The 20,436-nt window shown below is 42.2% G+C and overlaps 1 protein-coding gene across 1 annotated transcript in view; it reads left to right on the top strand.

Moving 5' to 3' along the window:
• The window catches only part of PUS7 (pseudouridine synthase 7), a 69,452-nt gene that overhangs the window by 19,638 nt on the left and 29,378 nt on the right, over nt 1-20,436 (top strand). Inside the window, exons 5-7 of the mRNA XM_023183108.2 lie at nt 1,683-1,827; nt 9,017-9,128; nt 12,604-12,681. Of these exons, the coding sequence (XP_023038876.1) occupies nt 1,683-1,827; nt 9,017-9,128; nt 12,604-12,681 (335 nt within the window). The remainder of the gene's footprint in view (nt 1-1,682; nt 1,828-9,016; nt 9,129-12,603; nt 12,682-20,436) is intronic.

The following is a 20,436-nucleotide window of genomic DNA, read 5'->3' as shown; positions in this document are numbered from 1 at the left end:
AACCAGCATTTTAAAAAAATGAAATAAAATAAGGGCTGGGCACAGTGGCTCAGGCACTTTGGGAAGCTGAGGTGGGCAGATCGCTTGAATTCAGGAGATCGAGACCAGCCTGGGCAACATGGCAAAACGCCATCTATACAAAACATAAAAAAATTACTGGGGCCGGGCGCGGTGGCTTGAGCCTGTAATCCCAGCACTTTGGGAGGCCGAGACAGGCGGATCACGAGGTCAGGAGATCAAGACCATCCTGGCTAACACTGTGAAACCCCATCTCTACTAAAAAATACAAAAAAACTAGCCGGGCGAGGTGGCGGGTGCCTGTAGTCCCAGCTACTCGGGAGGCTGAGGCGGGAGAATGGCGTGAACCCGGGAGGCGGAGCTTGCAGTGGGCCGAAATCCGGCCACTGCACTCCAGCCTGGATGACAGACGGAGACTCTGTCTCAAAAAAAAAAAAAAAAAAATTAGCTGGGCATGGAGGCACATGCCTGTAGTCCCAGCTACTCGAGAGGCTGAGATAGGAGGATGGCTTGAGCCTGGGAGGCAGAGGTTGCAGTGAGCCAAGGTCGCATCACCGCACTCCATCCTGGGTGACAGAGCCAGACTGTGTCTCAAAAAATATATATAATAATAACAATAAAATGGAAAATATTTGTGTATTGCAAATAGTAAGAAAGAATCTTGTTTTGTGATTTTTTTTTTCGGTTCTTAAAATAGGCATATACACACACATTTATGGTTATGTTTAGTAAAGAGGGAAAATGTCTCAGTATGAGATGCACTCTCAAACTGAAAATATGTAACTAGTGAGTTTATATCATGTTGATTTTACTGTGAACCCATGTGCTAGAACTTCATTATAAAATAATTTAGAATAGAATTCAGTAGGAAGCAGCTGTAGGTTGGATTGTTCAAAGGACTGAGCTTCTGACATACCAAAAGGCCTAGCTTTGCCTGCATTTTCACGTAGGAGCCCTAAGGTGTCTGACCAGCAGAGACTCTGAGAGGGAGCATCTGGGTTGGTGGCCCCTGGGTTTGACAGCCTGGATTTCAAATCCATCTCTACCACCTTCCAGCTATATAGCCGTAGACACAATTCCTCACTTCTAAATAGATGTAGTGGTGTTATGATGGAGAGATTACAAAGGTTAAATAAAATGATAACCGAAGTACTTTGTACAGTGTCTGGCAGATGGATGTGCTCCATCAACAGGCTCCCAGGATTTGCAATATTGGGAAGCTCTGAAATATTTCTGAGACTGGGCATGGTGGCTCATGCCTGTAATCTCAGCACTTTGGAAGGCTGAGACAGATGGATCACTTGAGGCCAGAAGTTTGAGACCAACATGGTGAAACCCCATCTCTACTAAAAATACAAAAACTAGCCAGGCGTGGTGTCTCATGCCTGTAATCCCAGCTACTCAGGAGGCTGAGGCAGGAGAATCCCTTGAACCCAGGAGGCAGAGGTTGCAGTGAGCTGAGATCACTCCACTGTACTCCAGCTTGAGCGACAGAGCAAGACTCTGTCAAAAAATAAAAATAAAAGATTTTTGAAATTGTACGCAGGCACTTTTGTTATTTTGAGTAGTTAATAAGGTGAGCAGTGTTTTTAACTAATTCACTGTATTACTTCCCTATTTAATGTTTGTTAACTTAGTGGTGTTGCTGTCTGTTCTTTTAATAGGTTATCGAGGACACCAAAGAGAAAAGAACCGTCATCCATCAGGCTATCAAATCTCTGTTTCCAGGATTAGAGACAAAAACAGAGGATAGGGAGGGGAAGAAATACATTGTAGCCTACCACGCAGCTGGGAAAAAGGCTTTGGCAAGTAGGTGTCTATGGGCGGCTTCCTCCTGCCAGGCAGCCGTGAGCGGCAGGCCCGGCTCCTCGTTAGCCTTGCCTGTTCATGTTCAAGGGGTACTGTAGTGCTGCTCAGAGAACAGTATTGATCATGTCCCTCCTTCAGAGAGGGTGAGTATTGTATTGTCACTTCGGATGCCAGCGCAGCCCAGCAGCCAGCCTGGCAAGGGGCATTAGGTCTTCTATGTGAGTAAAGATTTGCTGAAATTATAGTAGTGCCTGAGAGAGAGTCTTAGGGATTTGATATGTTCCCTGAAGAGCAGAGCATACTGAGTGACAATTCAAGAAGAAAATAGAAGCATTATTGCTCATTCTGTGTTCTTCATGGAGGAAAGAAAGCTTTCAGATGAACAAAAAATGCTTGTCGCCTATCCCAGTGGCACATTTTTTGCAAGTCCCCTATATATTTGTGGGTTTTTTTGTTTTTTTTTTTTTTTTGGAGACAGAGTTTCCTTCTGTCACCCAGGCTGGAGTGCAGTGGCACGATCTCAGCTTACTGCAAACTCCGCCGCCCGGGCTCACGCCATTCTCCTGCCTCAGCCTCCCTAGTAGCTGGGACTACAGACACCCACCACCACACCCGGCAAATTTTTTTGTAGTTTTAGTAGAGATGGGATTTCACTGTATTAGCCAGGATGGTCTCAATCTCCTGACCTCGTGATCCGCCCACCTTGGCCTCCCAAAGTGCTAGGATTACATGCGTGAGCCACCATTCCCAGTCAAGGCCCCTATATTGAAAGAGGCTTAATTTTTGCCAGGCCCCTATATTGAAAGAGCTTTTGCTTTCCAACTGTATCTTCTTCAGTCACACATAAAAAATACGGAATATATAGAAAGACACCCTTTTGTCTCAGCCCATCTTTTGTTGTCTATCATTCATTTGAAATGGGCATATTCCCAATGAGTGACCGATATTTATGTTCTAATAAATATCTGTGTTTTCTACAGCCACAAAAGTTTCTATTTGCATATAACCTTTCAGGAAAATTAGGTAATTTTTTTCTTTTACCTACCAAATTGACAGATAAAATTTAAATGAAAATTACAAGAAAAAGTTACTTCCTTACCCTCCTCTCCTACCAGTGGTGACCTGTATTAATGAACAGTTATTCCCAGATATATATGTTGGGGCAAAATTCTAAGACCATATGATGAAAAACTGTTTATTAGGGCTCTGTCAGTATTCTTTTAGGTTAATTCAACAGTTAATACTGTGATGGATGAAGCCTTAATTGCTTATAACCATGTTTCTAGTGAAATGAGAGGGTGTAACAAAAAAGAGAACAGCAGGAAAGCTTAGCTGTGCCTGAAGAAATAATCTAGTCAAGTCAGCAAGTCTGGATAGTGCTATAGAATGAGATACCTGAGCAGTTCCAGAGGAAGAGGTGGAGATCAGAGGCCAGTTTTCAGTGAGCACTGAAAAGAAAAGCCAGATGATGTGTCCTGGAACTGCTTGGGGCATGAGTTCTCAATTACGTTTTACTTCATAGACAGTGATGTGGTTGCTGTTATGTTTCTTTAATGTCTGGGTCATGGTGTAAAATATCACTGGAGCAGCCTTTCTTCAGCCAAGGTTGTTCAAAGAGGAGTAAGCCCAGTGGAAAGTGATTTGAGCCACTGTTGGTTCAGTTCTCCCAAGGATAGTGTATAGGTAGTAATTACTCTAGATGGAGAGGAGAGGTGACTTGCTACAGACAGCGATGCCTTGGGGCATTTGGTCCTAATTCTGTCAGGGAACCCAGTTGGGAAGGCTGCTAGGGAGTTATTTTTTGTCAAGAAGCAGCCCACGTTGGTCAGCAGTGCTGCCCATTATGAAGGCAGGAAGACAAGGCAAGGTCTTATTCTGCTTGGTGTGGTCGTGAGGAAGCAGGTTGGAAAAAGCAAAACCTGTTTTTTTTTTGACAGGTGGCTTCTTGGAAGTGATGATCATTTCTTAGGATGCTAGGTTTTGTGAGAGGATGGAGGACATTTTCAGACCAAAGCAGCCATTACAGTCTTTCTACCCATCCCCTTCATTAAACATGGTGCCAGGTCTCTCATGTTGTATTTTTATCCACGTTTTCTTTGCTTATGTCACACCCGCCTTTTATTTTTTATTGTTACAAAGTTTCCTTAAGATTTTACAAGTGAAGTGCTGAGCTGTGGAGCTGTGTCATGTGAACCACCCTTCCCCATTTTCCTTTGGGCACCTTCAGTAAGATAGGAATTTCTCACTTTAAAAAGAAGCAAGAAGGAAGTCAGATTGGATCAACCCCCCTTGTATAGAGAACCACACTTCTTGGGCTTGTGGTGGTGTGGCATTTATTCAAAGATGGACTAAATCTCTGCCATCTGAGCTGTTCTCTCCCACCTCCTCATGGAAGGCCACCCCTGGCCTGCATTCATCTTTTACAGACCCCACTCTTCTCAAGCTGAGAGTGGCCTAAAGTGAACAGCCCTAGGAAAGGAATAAGAGCTGGTATCCAAAGATTATTGTTCATGGCCCTCTACCAGTGACAGCTTGTCCTCCTGAGCCGTCTTGCCTAGCATTTGAATGATTTAGCTTTTAAAGTATCATTACAAAGCTTTGTAATTTACAATTTTTTTTTTAGCTGTATTACTACCAGATCCTGATATAAATTGTTATTGGTGGTTATATATTATCTAGCAGATTCACAATATTCTTAACCTGAACTTTTCTCAGATAGAACTGTGCATCCTAAAACATAGATGTGGTAGATTCTAAATCATGGTGCCCAAACACCACAAATCACCAACTATTTAAACTCAGACATTATGTGTACAGCCAGTCTGATAGGGCACATTGCTTTATCTACCAAAGTGTATATATGGCATTTTTTTGAAAATACTATCTAAACTATTATAACATTACTGATAATTTATATTTTGAGACAGATAGTATACATTCCAAATGCCTCTAAGAACATAGTTGTTAAAGACTTACGTAAAAAAAGAAAATTCTGCCATGTGATATGTATAAGTTCTCTATACTTTCTGAATTGAATTGTCCCCAGGAGGGAATCCCTGTGTCTAGGAATCCATAGAGACTCAGAAGGAAGAGCCAGACAGGTACAAAGAAGCTCTCTGGGAAAGACTGGTATTATGGAATCCACAGGAATAGGGAGTCCCAATAATCAGAGTGGTCAGTGGACTATCATTGCTTCCATTCCTGTAGCAATGGAAAATGCTACAGGTAGATCCAGCAAGATAATTGCTCTGAAACCTGTCTATCAGTTTAGCAACATGGAAGTTGTTGGTGCTTTTTCAGCAGAGCATTCTAGTGCAATGATGAGGTTGGAAACCAGTTTCCACAGTAGGCTGAGATGGAAGGTAGTTTATACAGACTGCTTTTTCGAATAACCTGTAAAGAGGAGAAGAAGGGAACATGATTAAGGAGAGAGGAACATAGGTTAGGCTTTTATGATGGAAGAGCTGTGAGTTATTTATACATGCAAGGGAGACAATGGAGGGCCGGGCGTGGTGGCTCACGCCTATAATCCCAGCACTTTGGGAGGCGGGCGGATCACTTGAGGCCTGGAGTTCCAGACCAGCCTGGCCAACATGGCAAAACCTCATCTGTATAAAAAGAAAAATACATGTTTTCAAAAAAGAAAGAGACAACGGAGAGGGAAGGTGAAAATTCAGGGAGGAGAATAACAAACTAAAGATAATGGGGAGAGTGGAATCCCTGAAAAAACTGAAGGTTGGTGTGCAGGGATGCGATGGTGGGAATGACCTTGAATAAGAAGGAAAGAATGTTCCGCATGCTACCCCATCTTTTCATCTTTCTCAGCTAGAAACATTTTTCCTTCCTTATTCATGGAGATCTCCGTGCTCAATAAATGAAACTTCCTGAACTTGGTTTCCCTTTTATCTGGTTTCCATTTCTGCTAGACTGGGACTGCCTTGTCAGGCCCTCAGAAGCTGGAAGCAGCCTTCTTCAAATAGGAACCATATTACCCAACCTGGGAATTCTGTGCATTTGCAGTATAAATCAATGTCTCAAAAATGTCTGCAAGTTATTTTAAATTCACGCAAATTATAAAGCTAAGTATATGCTGCTTAGCATTCTTAGGGGGTGGAATTTTATAAAGTCACACAAATTGCCCAAAATAAATGGAGACTCATTGTTTTTTCTGTTATTTATAATATTTCCAGTTAATCAATGCATATACTTAACTATTTTGTCTATTGAGTGCACTTAGAAAAAGAATGCATACTTGTATCTATTGTTTGCAAAGGAGATAATTGTATGCATGCTCAGTGCTTGGATTTGCTAAATAGAAGATGCATGCTTGTGAGCCAAAACTCATATTCTGTTGTCATGGTTTCTCTTAAGGTATAGCAGCATTTAGTTTTTGAGTCTTGTGGCTTCATTTATTTCTTGCCATTATACTTATTATGAATACTCTGAAGAGGTAGTTGAGAAAAATGTACCTACACTTCCTCAGCTTTTATCATAAGTGTTTTTAAAGTTTTTATTATGGACATTTTCAAACTTGCAGACAAATAGAGGAAATAGTATATGGAACCTATGTACCCATAAACCATCTTAAAGATTATCAACATTCTGTTGTTTTATTGATCTATTCTTCCTACTTTTTTTTCTTGCTGGAGCATTTTAAAGGAAATTCTACATAGCATGGCTTTTCACTCATAAATATTTAAGTATGTATTTGCCAGATGAGGACTGAAACCCCAAACTATTAACACATCCAAAAACATCAACAATAATTTCTTCCTATCACATACCTATTGCATATTTGGTTTTGCTGTATCTCAAAAATGTCTCTCTTATATACAGATGGCTTGTTCAAAGAATGTTAAAAACAAGGTCAGAACATTGCACTCATTGATAAGCCTCTTAAGTCATCTCTCAAATCTTTTTTAATCTATAAAGAACTTAGCTGTTTTCTATAATATTTAACATTTTTCAAATTTAAAAGCCTTTATAATTCAATGCAAGAAATTCATGAAACCCGGAAAAGTACAAAGCAAAGCAATAATTACTTGTAGTCTCACTATCAAAAGAAAAGATACTCACAAATAGCATTTTGGTACATGTCCTCCCATATTTAAGAAAACAAATCTCTTTTTGGGGAAGCGTTTACTATCCTTAAACCTTTTGCTTCAGCCCATGGGTACAGACAGTGCAGCTCTGAGGATGAACTAACATGCCCTTTGTGAAGGGATTGAGACAAGGAGGCTGTACCTGTAGGAGAGTTTTCTACTTGTTCACTGTTTGCCTCTAAAACATTCCATTGTTAATGTCTAAATGGCTGTTAACCCACCGTATAGCTACCGGGTGCTGTAGAAGTCCTCAGTGTAAACTTACCATGCGATCATTTGCATGTTCACCTCTAAAGCACTTTAATATTATCAATTAAACATTGCTCTTTTGTGCTCTTTATGCTGTGCATTTGGACAGAGGTCAGAACTGCAGCAGGTAAGAGCATTTGGCGTTTCATGTAGATAAAGTGAAATGCCAAAGATTTTGTCACAAGTACTAAGTATAGACAACTTTGCTTAACTGATAGTGAGCTGGAAGGAAAACCGAAAATGATATTCCTACTCAACAGTTTTCTGAAGAACTTGTGAGGAATTCACACCAAGAACTAAAGAAATACTTGTAATACTTTTCTGTCCAAGACAGAAAAAACTCACCTATTTATCAAGAAGGAAGGGTGATTCACTAGGCATACATGCTATGGCAGTTTTCTGAAATGGTTTATGGATTCTTTTGTTCTTTTCATTGTAGCTTAAATCACTAACTTACCAAACAGTGCTTTTGCCTTGACAAAGCCAGGTATCCAAGTACCAACTTCAGTACCAGCAGTATCTTAAGCCTCTGAAGGTAAAGGATTCATGAGTTCATGAGAAAGGATTATTTTTAAAAGAAGAGGACTCTTTCTAGGAATTGTTGTATGAAACATTTTTTCAGCTTTTCTTTCGTGGAGTTACAGTAATCAGATGAACTAGATGTATTGTTTAAGTAACAACTACAGCTCTGTGCCACAAAAGACTCATGAATGTTATTGTACAGTGTCTGTAAAGTGCAGTTTGAGCTTACATATTTTTCCCAAAGTACTTAAATAAAAATACACACACTTGGAGCAGCTTAAATCTAAATCATATATGTGTGTGTGTGTGTGTCTATATATATATAAAAAGTGTGTGTATATATACAATATATATACACACACTTTTTATATTTATATAGACACACACACACACACACTTTTTTTTTTTTTTGAGACGGAGTCTCGCTCTTGTTACCCAGGCTGGAGTGCAATGGCACGATCTTGGCTCACTGTAACCTCCGCCTCCCAGGTTCAAGCAGTTCTTTTGCTTCAGCCTCCAAAGTAGCTGAGATTACAGGCACCCGCCACAACGCCCAGCTAATTTTTGTATTTTTAGTAGAGACAGAGTTTTACCATGTTGGCCGGGCTGGTTTCAAACTCCTGATCTCAGGTGATCCGCCTGTCTCAGCCTCCCGAAGTGCTGCGATTACAGGCATGAACCACCGCACTCAGCCTAAATCTTAGATTTTTTAACACAGGATTGAACAGCTGAAGTAACACTAGCTGCTCAGAAGTTAGCATTTAACCTGGCTTAATTTTTTTATGTTCTGTTTTTTAATTAAAAATAGTTTTCTTTTATTTATTTTTTGAGACAGGATCTTGCTGTATCACCCAGGCTGGAGGGCCGTAGCATGATCTCGGTTCACTGCAGCCTCCACCCGCTGGATTCAAGTGATCCTCCCACCTCAGCCATCTGAGTAGTTGGGACCACAGGTGTGCACCACCATGCCTGGCTATTTTTAGTGGAGATGGGTCTTGCCATGTTGCCCAGGCCAGTCTTGAACTCCTGAGCTCAAGCCATCTGTCCGCCTTGGCGTCCCAAAGTCCTGAGATTACAGATGTGAGCCACCGTGCCCAGCCACATTTTAGCTTTTTATTTTTAATGTGGATAGATAATATTAAGTGTCCAATTACAGGAAATGTAATACCTCTAGTCCACACAGCTATAACCACTTAACCTATATTTCTTTATCAAACTAGAACTGATTTCCCACTCAAAGATTCTATAGCGAAAAATGAGCTCTTACACATAACTTTTACTATGGTATATATAACGTTAATTTTTTTCCTTTCAAGATCCAAGAAAACATTCTTGGCCAAAATCTAGGGGAAGTTACTGCCACTTTGTGCTATACAAGGAAAACAAAGATACCATGGATGCTATTAATGTACTCTCCAGATACTTAAGGTGAGTTACTATTGTTATGCCTATACTAAATCAAAGCAACAGAAATGTATATTCCTTTTTCCATACTAATGGAAAAAGGAGCAGGAGGAGCGCAGAAGCAAACGCTCCTCCCAATGATAGTTTTTCTTTCTTTTTTTTTTTTTAGACAGTCTCACTCTGTCACTCAGACTGGAGTGAATGATGGTATGATCCTGGCTCACTGCAGCCTTGACTTCCTGAGCTCAGGCGTTCCTCCCTCCTTAGCCTCCTGAGTAGCTGGGATTACAGGCATGTGCCACAATGCCAGGTTAATTTTATTAGGTTTTAGAGACAGGGTCTCACTATATTGCCCAGACTGGTCTGGAACTCCTGTGCTCAAGCAGTCCTCACACTTGAGCCTCCCAAAGAATCGCCGATTGGCCAGGCGCAGTGGCTCACACTGGTAATTCCAGCACTTTGGGAGGCTGAGGCGGCAGATCATGAGGTCAAGAGATCGAGACTATCCTGGCCAACATGGTGAAACCCCATCTCTACTAAAAATACAAAAAATAGCTGGGCGTGGTGGCGTGCACCTGTAGTCCCAGCTGCTCAGGAGGCTGAGGCAGGAGAATTGCTTGAATCCGGTAGGCAGGTTGCAGTGAGCTGAGATCACACCATTGCACTCCAGCCTGGCAACAGAGCAAGACTCTGTCTCAAAAAAAAAAAAAAAAAAAAAAAAATCACCGATCACGGATAGGAGGTGCCTTGTTTCCTCCAGGCATGAGCCACTGTGCTAGGCCATGAGGATAGTTTTCTTAGGCAATCGATGAATTAATTTTTTTGACCACCACATGCATAGTGCCAATAATTCAAGATGAAAATTCCATAAGTAAATGATTCGCATGCAGTTGAGAGTTACCAATCCATGTGGCTGAAAATAAAAATTAACTTTCTCTTTTGAAAGCCTATACTTATCTTTGATGTGGTTGCAGAGGTTGGTTTTGCCAGACTGGTAGCTCTCAATTCCTGGAGACTGACTAAACCTAAGACCGGTCTGATTTTCTCACAGGAATGTAAATATAGCGGAGACTGGATCTCTGGGGATCGGCAAGGTGCCAAAGCTTTTCTTAAAAATGGAAGTGGCTACGCACCACAGCAAGTCTGTATGCTGTGGAAATTTGGTCTCCAATATATATTTAACTCATTTTAAATATGGTAACACAGTGTATTAGTTTGCTAGGACTTCCATAACAAAATACCACAGACCAGGTGGCTTAACAGAAATTAATTTTCATATGCTTCTCAAGGCTAGCAGTCCCAAGCTCAAGGTGTCGGCAAGTTTGTTTTTTTTTCTGGAAGCCTCTCTCCTTGGCTCACAGATGGCACTGTGTCCTCATGTGGCATTTTCCCTGTGCACGCACACCCTGGTATCTCTGTGTGTCCACATTTCCTCTTATGAGGACACCAGTCAGATTGGATTAGGGCCCACCCTAAATGGCCTCATTTTAACTGAATCACCTCTTTGAAGGCCGTATCTCCAAATACAGTCACATTCTGAGGTCCTGGGGGGGTCAGAGCTTCAACATACTAATTTTGGGGGAGACACAGTTCAGCCCATAATACTCAGTGCCCAGTTAAGTAACATTTATTTTGCTGTATTTATTAACTCCCCGGGAGAGAGTCTGTGATACTACGCCTGTACCTGAGCCAAAGAGAACAGACTATTCTTGACAGGAATAGATAGGTGGGGAGGGAGTTCCTCCGAGGTCGGGAGTTGAGGATTGCTCAGGGATTCAGAAATCCTTCCTGACTTTTTCCTTCTCATATGGAACGGTTAAGCTTATAAAATACTTCTTAGTTAAAACTAGGTTACTTACATCTTCATATCAAAACTATTCAGATCCCAGCTTTAGCATTTCATTTGGCTTCTTTCATTTTTTAATACAAAGCAATAGCAGCATTTTAGGAAAATTCACACAGTAACTTTTTAAAAATTGAAGATGAATTTTCATAGTGGTACGTTATACCTCTAGAATGCATTTTTCTGTGTTTTCACTGTCTTATGTAATGAATTGCAGGTGACGGGTAGGAAGTGCATTGTGACCTTTTTTGTTGCTGGCTAGCCAAGTCTTTGAACAACATCAGTTATTTACTAATAGCTACAAATGTTTACACTGCTAAGAAAGGAATTATTGGCTGGGTGCGGTGGCTCACCCCTGTAATCCCAGCACTTTGGGAGGCCGAGGCGGGTGGATCACGTGAGGTCAGGCGTTCAAGACCAGCCTGGCCAACATGGTGAAACCCTGTCTCTATTAAAAATACAAAAAATTAGCCAGATGCGGTTATACCTGTAGTCCCAGCTACTTGGGAGGCCGAGGCAGAATTGCTTGAACCTGGGAGGCAGAGGTTGCAGTGAGCCGAGATTTGTGCCCCTGCACTCCAGCCTGGGTGACAGAGAGAGACTGTCTCAAAAAAAAAAAAAAAAAAAAAAAAGGCTATCATTTACATCTTTTTTTTGTTGTTGTTGTTGTTTTTGTTTTGAGACAGAGTCTCGCTCTGTCGCCTGGGCTGGAGTGCAGTGACCGGATCTCAGCCCACTGCAAGCTCAGCCTCCCGGGTTTACGCTATTCTCCTGCCTCAGCCTCCCGAGTAGCTGGGACTACAGGCGCCTGCCACCTCGCCCGGCTAGTTTTTTGTATTTTTTAGTAGAGACGGGGTTTCACCGTGTTAGCCAGGATGGTCTCGATCTCCTGACCTCATGATCCGCCCGTCTCAGCCTCCCAAAGTGCTGGGATTACAGGCTTGAGCCACTGTGCCCGGCCATCTTTTTTTTTTTTTAAGAGACGAGGCCTCACTATGTCACCCAGGCAGGTGTGTAGTGTGCAGTGGCTGTTCACAGGCACCATCATAGCGTACTGCAGCCTTGAACTCCTGAGTGCAGACAGTCCTACCCCTCAGGCCTCCCCAGTAACTGGGACTGTAGGTGCATGCCACCACACCTGGCTATCATTTACTTTTCTAGCTTGCATGTGAATTTATGTTGTTTTCATAGATTTTTTTTTTTTTTTTTTTTTTTGAGATGGAGTCTCACTCTGTGGCCCAGGCCGGAGTGCAGCGGTGTGATCTCGGCTCACTGCAACCTCAGCCTCCTGAGTTCAAGCAATTCCCCTGTCTCAGCCTCCCGAGTAGCTGGGACTACAGGCACACACCACCACACCCAGCTAATTTTTGTATTTTTAGTAGAGATGGGGTTCCACCATATTGGTCAGGCTGGTTTTGAACTCTTAACCTCGGGTGATCCACCCGCTTTGGCCTCTCAAAAAGTGCTGGAATTATAGACACGAGCCCCTGCGCCTAGCCTCCCTGGATTCATGTTAAAATAAAGTTTCTCTTCGTTCTTCTCTTACTGTGTTATGATTTTAAGTATGTTTATATTAAAACTTAAATTATGAGAATTAGGGTTTCCTTTTGATATTATGGTATGTGACTTCAGATGATCTTGTTTCTCTCTTGCCAGAGTCAAGCCAAATATATTCTCCTACATGGGAACCAAAGATAAAAGGGCTATAACAGTTCAAGAGATTGCTGTTCTCAAGTAAGTAGAGAGCATGTAACAGGATTCATACTATAAAAATCCTGGCACTGCTTTTCAGAATTCTCAAATTTACTTTGGGGTTTCTCTCTTTCAACTTTAGATGGTGCTTCTGCCTGTTTAAAAATTACTTTTCATTTTGTTTATTTCTTCTTCTTATCTATGAAACGTGTATTATTTGTATAATTTTTATTTTATTTATTTATTTTTTTTGAGACAGAGTTTCGCTCTTTTTGCCCAGGCTGGAGTGCAATGGCATGATCTCGGCTCACCGCAACCTCCGCCTCCTGGGTTCAAGCGATTCTCCTGCCTCAGCCTCCTGAGTAGCTGGGATTACAGGCATGCGCCACCACCCCGGCTAATTTTGTATTTTTAGTAGAGACGGGGTTTCTCCATGTTGGTCAGGCTGATCTTGAACTCCCAACCTCAGGTGATCCACCTGCCTCAGCCTCCCAAAGTGCTGGGATTACAGGTGTGAGCCACCACGCCTGGCCTGTAATTTTTAAAGAATTTTTTTTTGGTAAAGCCAGGAGAATAAATGCTTCTATCTCTCTTTTATTCGTTCATTGTTAAATATAACTATTATTTAAAATTACAAAACAGTGAACATTGCTGTTTTGTTGTACACTCGAGATCTGCAGATCAAAATGATGGTCTGTGTTTTTGAAGCAATTATAATTAGTGGAATAGGCAGACATGTAAATCAGAACTTCTCCTGCAGTGAGATAAATGCTGAAATAGAGATATACTTTGGATGTTAATGTATGCCTGTCAACAAGCATAGGACTTGATGTGGAGGGAACACAGGAAAGCTTTCATAGAAAATGGGATACTGAGTTTTAATTTAGTTCAAGGCTTCTCATCCTCTGCAGTGTTGCCCTTTGGGGCTAGATAATTCTTTGTTGTGGTGACTGTCCTGTGCGTTGCAGGATGTTTTGCAGCATCCCTAGCCTCTACCCACTATGTAGCAGTAGCAACTCCTTGCCCAGTTATGGTAGCAAAGAATGTCTCTAGACATTGTCAGATATTCCCTGAGGGCCAGAATTGCCCCTAATTGGGAAACATTGGTCTAGATTCTAGAAGGATGAGTAGAGATTTCCTGGGGCTGGGTAGGATTTAGGGTTGTTTTTTCCAAACCAAAAAAGCAGTTTAAGAAAAGACATTGGAAAGCATATTTGGTACCTGGCATGTACTTTAGTTTTTGAGGAGCATAGCAAGAAGTAAGGATCTAGGAGTTAGGCAGGACATACATCCTGAAGAGCCTATTAGGTCAGGTTGAGGATCTTTGCCTCGACCTTAATCTAAATGGGGAGTGATGTATAGAGGCTGGATTATGGATCGCGGGTGGAGCAAGATGTGGGAAACTAGAGACCAGGGTTTTTGTCATATTCTGGGGAGGGAGAATAAGAGTCTGAGCCCAGTTAGTCACAGTGAAGATAAAAGAGAAAGGATGAATTTAATAGCTGTACTGTGTCAGACACATTTAGGCTGTCATATTAGTATACCTCCAGAGGCAAGGAATGGTGGGAGAGAGAAATAACATAGGGGCAAGGAAACTTCTGGAGGTGGTGGATGCATTCATTGTCTTTAATATGGTAATGGTTTCATGGGCTTATACACATGTCAAAACTTGTACATTTTAAATGTGTACAGTTTATGTCAGTCATACTGCAATTAAAAATGAAGTATGCTATGTTTGCTACCTCTACTTAAATACATGTATTTGTTTTGGTTTCTCGGTTTTTTTTTTTTTTTTTTTAAGACAGAGTCTTGGTCTGTCATCCAGGCTGGAGTGCAATGGTGGGATCTTGGCTCGCTGCAACCTCCGCCTTCCCAGTTCAAGTGATTCTTCTGCCTCAGCCTCCCAAGTAGCTGGGATTACAGGCATGTACCAGTGTACCTGGCTGATTTTTATATTTTTAGCAGAGATGGGGTTTCTCATGTTGGCTAGGCTGGTCTTGAACTCCTGACCTCAGGTGATCCACCCACCTCAGCCTCCCAAAGTGTTGGGATTACAGGCATCAGCCACCATATCCAGCCCAGATATTTATTTTGAATTTCCTCATCTTTTTATAAAGAATTTGTGGTGATATCTCCTGTTTACTCCATAGTCCCCTACAATTGGGCTTCTTTCCCACCACTTTTCTGATTCGCCTGAAATAATGTAGTTGTTGAACTGGTTGCATCCTAATATTTATTCCATTTCTTTTTCTTCCTTGACCTTGGGACAGTGGCATGATGTCATAAAAGCAGTCATCTCACCATTGCTTTTACTGGTGGTGTGTACAAATATTGAAGCATTTGAAAGAGAGCAGGAGTAAATACATAAAGATGATGGTGTTCCTATCTGGTGGCTTGGTTTCATTTTCTCCCTACGGCATATAGAATGTAAGAATGAAGGAGCAGGAGTGGGTAAGGGAGCTTGAAAGAGAGTGAAGATTTGAAATAATCTCTGTGAGTAATGGGCCAGGGGCTCGCCAGAAACTCAAAAGAATGGGGGTAGGGGGACAGGGGTTTGAAGGCTCAGGCTTTCTCATCCTTTGTGGATAGAGGTCACAACAGAAGGTTTTTGCCTTCTCTTTGGTATCTAAAATACCTAGTCACTTCCGATGATTTCTAGCTGGCTCTGTGAATTTTGCTTCTGATAAAAAAAAAAGTTGGTTTATTTTATTTCTTTCTCTTTTTCTTTTCTTTTCTTTTTTTTTTGGAGATGGAGTCTCACTCTGTCACCCAGGCTGGAGTGCAGTGGCGCCATCTCGGCTCACTGCAAGCTCCGCCTCCTGGGTTCATGCCATTCTCCTGCCTCAGCTTCCCGAGTGGCTGGGACTACAGGTGCCCACCACCACACCCAGCTAATTTTTTGTATTTATAGTAGAGACAGGGTTTCACTGTTTTAGCCAGGATGGTCTCGATCTCCTGACCTCGTGATCCGCCCGCTTCGGCCTCCCAAAGTGCTGGGATTACAGGCGTGAGCCACTGCACCCAGCCGCTTTCTTTTTTTTTTTTTTTTTTAATCTGAGATGGAGTCTCACGCTGTTGCCCAGTCTGGAATGCAGTGACACGATCTCAACCCACTACAACCACTACAACCTCTACCTCCCCGGGTTCAGGTGATTCTCATGCCTCAGCCTCCCAAGTAGCTGGGATTACAGGTGTGCTCCACCATGCCTAGCTAATATTTTTGTATTTTTAGGAGACATGGGGTGTCACCATGATGGCCAGGCTGGTCTTGAACTCCTCATCTCAAGCAATTCACCCACCTCGGCCTCTCAAGGTGCTGGGATTAGAGGTGTGAGCTACTGCGCCCTGCCTATTTTGTTTTCAACATAGTAAGAACTAGGTAGAAAATGAAAGGCCTCCCATAACTGTACTTCCTCCGAGATCACCTTATTCGCAACATGGTATATATTTTTTGAGGGACTTTTTTTCCTTTTTAAACAACAATACTTACATATTCTTGTTTTGAACAATAGGTAGTATACCTTATTTCCTGTAGGTATATAGCAAAATATATTTAAATGTATGGATATATCCTAATTTAAACTATTACTCTATTTTTGAATGTTACGTTGTTTCCTCTTTCTTGCTATTATAACTTACTATTATAACCCAAATATAATAATGCTATTATATTTGTAGCTAAATCTTGGCACACATCTGTGATAACTTCATTAAGATAAACTTAGCAGTGAGATTACTGACTTAAAGGGAATATGACATTTTAACGTGGTTTGTCTTTTTTCTGTCCATCTGCTGGTCAAAACACAGAAATTCTCTCTCTCTTTTTTGAATAGCAAAGCCTAATTGTCCTGCAAAAAAGTGGTACCAATTTACCACCTTTATTCTAGTTCCCTAGAATCTTCCTTAGCATGGTGTTATGATGGGGGCGGGGAGTCATTTGCTAATTTGAGGGTCAAAAAATGGCATCTTGTTATTTTATTTTGCGTTTTCTGATGTGAAGTCTTTGAATAGTTGAAGACCAAGAATATTTCTTTTTTTTCTTGATCAGCCAGCAGGTGTCACACTTCATCAGGACACTGCTCTATCCTCAGATTTTTGCTGCCTTTATCATCTTCCTGTTGACTTAGTAAGAAACTGTGTTAGACACCTAAATGTTGGCCCTCTGAAAGCACACAGCACTTATCTCGCGGATACAGGCTACATTAGTTTGTTTAATGGATAGATGGGGCCAGGCAGATTGGCCTTTCCCGTGGGAACTCATGAACAGGAGAAACCCACTCTGCCACACAAACATTTGAATGATTGCTGGATTGATCAGTCCTGGGGATAAGCAGCACGTCTTTTCAGCTTCATGAAACTCTAAAGCCACCTAGTAGTTTTAGCAGGGTCTCAAGCAGGAACAGTCTCATTCAGAATGATTTGTTTCTTTTCCTGCCTGTTCCTGCCAGTCTCCTTTCTGAACTTGGGCCAGTATTTCCCTGGCTTTGTTAATTAAGGTTTTCTGTGCAACATGTTGCTTAATTGGTTCCTGATGTTTAAAAGCAAGATTTTCATATTCCCTAGTTACTCACTGAATTTGCTGTAAATTTGCATCCAAAGAGCTTGATGTGGGATCATCATAATTAAAACACTGAATTGTATCATGAAGACATTGTCAGCTTCATTCCATTTCTCAGGGAGCACCACCAACCAGAGCTGAGTATACTTCTTGCTTTTTGCTGTGCTGGAATTTAGAGATAGATGTCTATCGTATATTCAAGTAATTGATACTACTATTCAGTCACAAAAAAGAATGAAACAAAATACTGATATATATTTAAATATGGATAAACCTTAAAAACATTCCACTAAGAAGTCAGGCGCACAAGGCCAGATATTGTATGATTCTGTTTATATGATGTGTCCAAAATAGGAAAATCTTTAGAGGCAGAAAGTAGATTAATGGTTGCCAAGGTCTGCAGGGAGAGGAAACGGGAGTGACTGCTGAATAGGTACAGGGTTTCTTTTTCAAGTGATGGAAATGTTCTGTAAGTATATAGTGGTGATGGTTTCACATTGTTGTGAATATACTAAAAATCACTGACATATATACTTTACAGCAGTTAAAATGGTAAATTATATATTTTTTATTTTATTTTTTTGATGCAGGGTCTCGTTCTGTCACCCAGGCTGGAGTGCGGTGGCACAATCTCGGCTCACCGCAACCTCTGCCTCCCAGGTTCAAGTAATCCTCCTGCCTCCGCCTCCCAAGTAGCTGGGATAACAGGCATGAACCACCACACCTGGCTAATTTTTGTATTTTTAGTAGACACGGGGTTTCACCAGGATGACCAGGCTGGTGTCAAACTCCTCATCTCAAGCAATTCAGCTGCCTCAGCCTCCCAAAGTGCTGAGATTACAGGTGTGAGCCACCATGCCCAGCCTTGTGAATTTTATATTAACTTTGTCTCAACTTTAAAAAAAAAAAATAGAGCTATCAGGCACTTCTGTGGCACCATTAGGAAGCAGTCTCCGGAACACTCTCTCTAGGACAGCTCCTAACCCTGAATTGTTCTGTCAGTTTCTACAGCAGTAGTTACTGCCTGAAGTGGAGTTCTGTCTCCCCGTTCCTCACTGTGTTCATACTGATCCTCTGCTTCTAGATTCCTTGGGATACATGCCTGGGTTAATTCGTGCTCCCATTGCCCCCATACATAGTCCAGGAATTCAGGATTACAGTGAGCTATGATTGCACCACTGTACTCCGTCCTGGGTGGCAGAGAAATTCCCTGTCTCTAAAAAAGAAAGAAAAAGTTACATAAGATAAGAAAATATTTAAAAAATCAATATACACAGCCAGATGCGGTGGCTCATGCCTGTAATCCCAGCACTTTGGGAGGCTAAGGCGTGCAGATTACTTGAAGTCAGGAGTTCCAGACCCAGCCTCGCCAACATGGTGAAACCCCATCTCTGCTAAAATTAAAAAACCTAGCTGAGCATGGTGGCAGGCGCCTGTAATCCCAGCTACTTTAGAGGCTGGGGGCAGGAGAATTGCTTTAACCCAAGAGGCAGAGGTAACAGTGAGCCTAGATCACACCAGTATACTCCAACCTGGGTGACAGAGCAGACTCTGTCTTGAAAACAAAAAGAGAAAGAAGAAAGGAAAGAAGGAAAGAAAGGGAGGAAGGGAAGGAGGGAAGGAGAGAGGGAAATATAGCACCTGGACGGGTGCGGTGGTTGATGCTGCTAATCCTAGCATTTTGGGAGGCCAGGGTGGTTGGGCATGTTGGTGCATGTCTATAGTCCCAGCTTCTCAGGAGGCTAAGGCAGGAGACTTGCTTAAGCCCAGGAAGCAGAGGTTGCAGTAAGCTTAGATTGCGCCACTGCGCTCCAGTCTAGGTGACAGAGTGAGATTCTGTCTCAAAAACAAAAAAGAGGTATAGCACTTAAAGCAATTTCATGCTAGAACATGACTAGGTAGAATAGAGTAATCATAGACCCGGATACATCCAAGGATTTAGTACATATTCAGAGTATCATTTAAGATTAGTGGAGAAAAAAATGGTTGATTCAAAAAACGTTGGGTAACTGGGTAACCATCTAAAAAACTGTAAGTGTGCCTCCCCTACCTCATTTCCCTTTGCTAAATAAATTCCAGGTAGATCATAAATTTGAATATTAAAATGCAACTGTAAAAGTACTCTGCTTAGACTGGGCATGGTGGCTCATGCCTGTAATCCCAGCACTTTGGGAGGCTGAGGCAGGTGGATCACCTGAGGTCGGGAATTTGAGACCAGCCTGACCAACATAGAGAAATGCTGTCTCTACTAAAAATATAAAATTAGCCAGGCATGGTGCTACGTGACTGTAATCCTAGCTACTCGGGAGGTTGAGGCAGGAGAATCGCTTGAACCCGGGAAGTGGAGGTTGTGGTGAGCCAAGATCGCACCATTGCACTCCAGCCTGGACAACAAAAGCAAAACTCCATCTAAAAAAAAAAGGAAAAACAGTACTATACTTAAATTTGAGATTGGTGGCTGACCGCTGTAATCCCAGCACTTTGGGGGGCCGAGGCGGGTGGATCACTTGAGGCCAGGAGAGACCAGCCTGGCCAACCTGATGAAACTACATCTCTGCTAAAAATATGAAAATTGGCCAGGCATGGTAGTGTGTGCCTGTAGCCCCAGCTACTCAGGAAACCAAGGCAGGATAATTCCTTGAATTCAGGAGCCAGAGGTAGCAGTGAGCTGAGATCGTACCACTGCGCCCCAGCCTGGGCAACACAGAGCAAGACTCCCGTCTTAAAAAAGAAAAAAAAAAAAATCTCTGGCAACATCCTAAGTATGACTTAAATCTCAGAGCTTTTTTTTTTTTTTTGAGACAGAGTCTCTCTGTTGGCCAGGCTGGAGTGCAATGGCGCAATCTCAGCTCACTGCAACGTCCACCTCTCGAGCTCAAGCAATTCTCCTTCCTCATTCTTCTGAGTAGCTGGGATTACAGGCGTGAGCCACCACGCCTGGCATTAAGTTTTGTATTTTTAGTAGAGACGGAGTTTCACCATATTGGCCAGGCTGGTCTTGAATTCTTGACCTCAGGTAATCTACCCGCCTCGGCCTCCCAAAGTGCTGGGATTACAGGTGTGAACCACCGCACCCGGCCTCAGAGCAATTTTTTTTTTTTTTTTTTAAGAAAAAAAGATTCGGCCGGGCGCGGTGGCTCAAGCCTGTAATCCCAGCACTTTGGGAGGCGGAGACGGGCGGATCACGAGGTCAGGAGATCGAAACCATCCTGGCTAACACAGTGAAACCCCGTCTCTAC

The sequence above is a fragment of the Piliocolobus tephrosceles genome, chromosome 8 (genome assembly GCF_002776525.5).
Source record: "Piliocolobus tephrosceles isolate RC106 chromosome 8, ASM277652v3, whole genome shotgun sequence".
Taxonomy (NCBI): domain Eukaryota; kingdom Metazoa; phylum Chordata; class Mammalia; order Primates; family Cercopithecidae; genus Piliocolobus; species Piliocolobus tephrosceles.
This window is presented reverse-complemented; position numbering and strand designations above follow the sequence as displayed.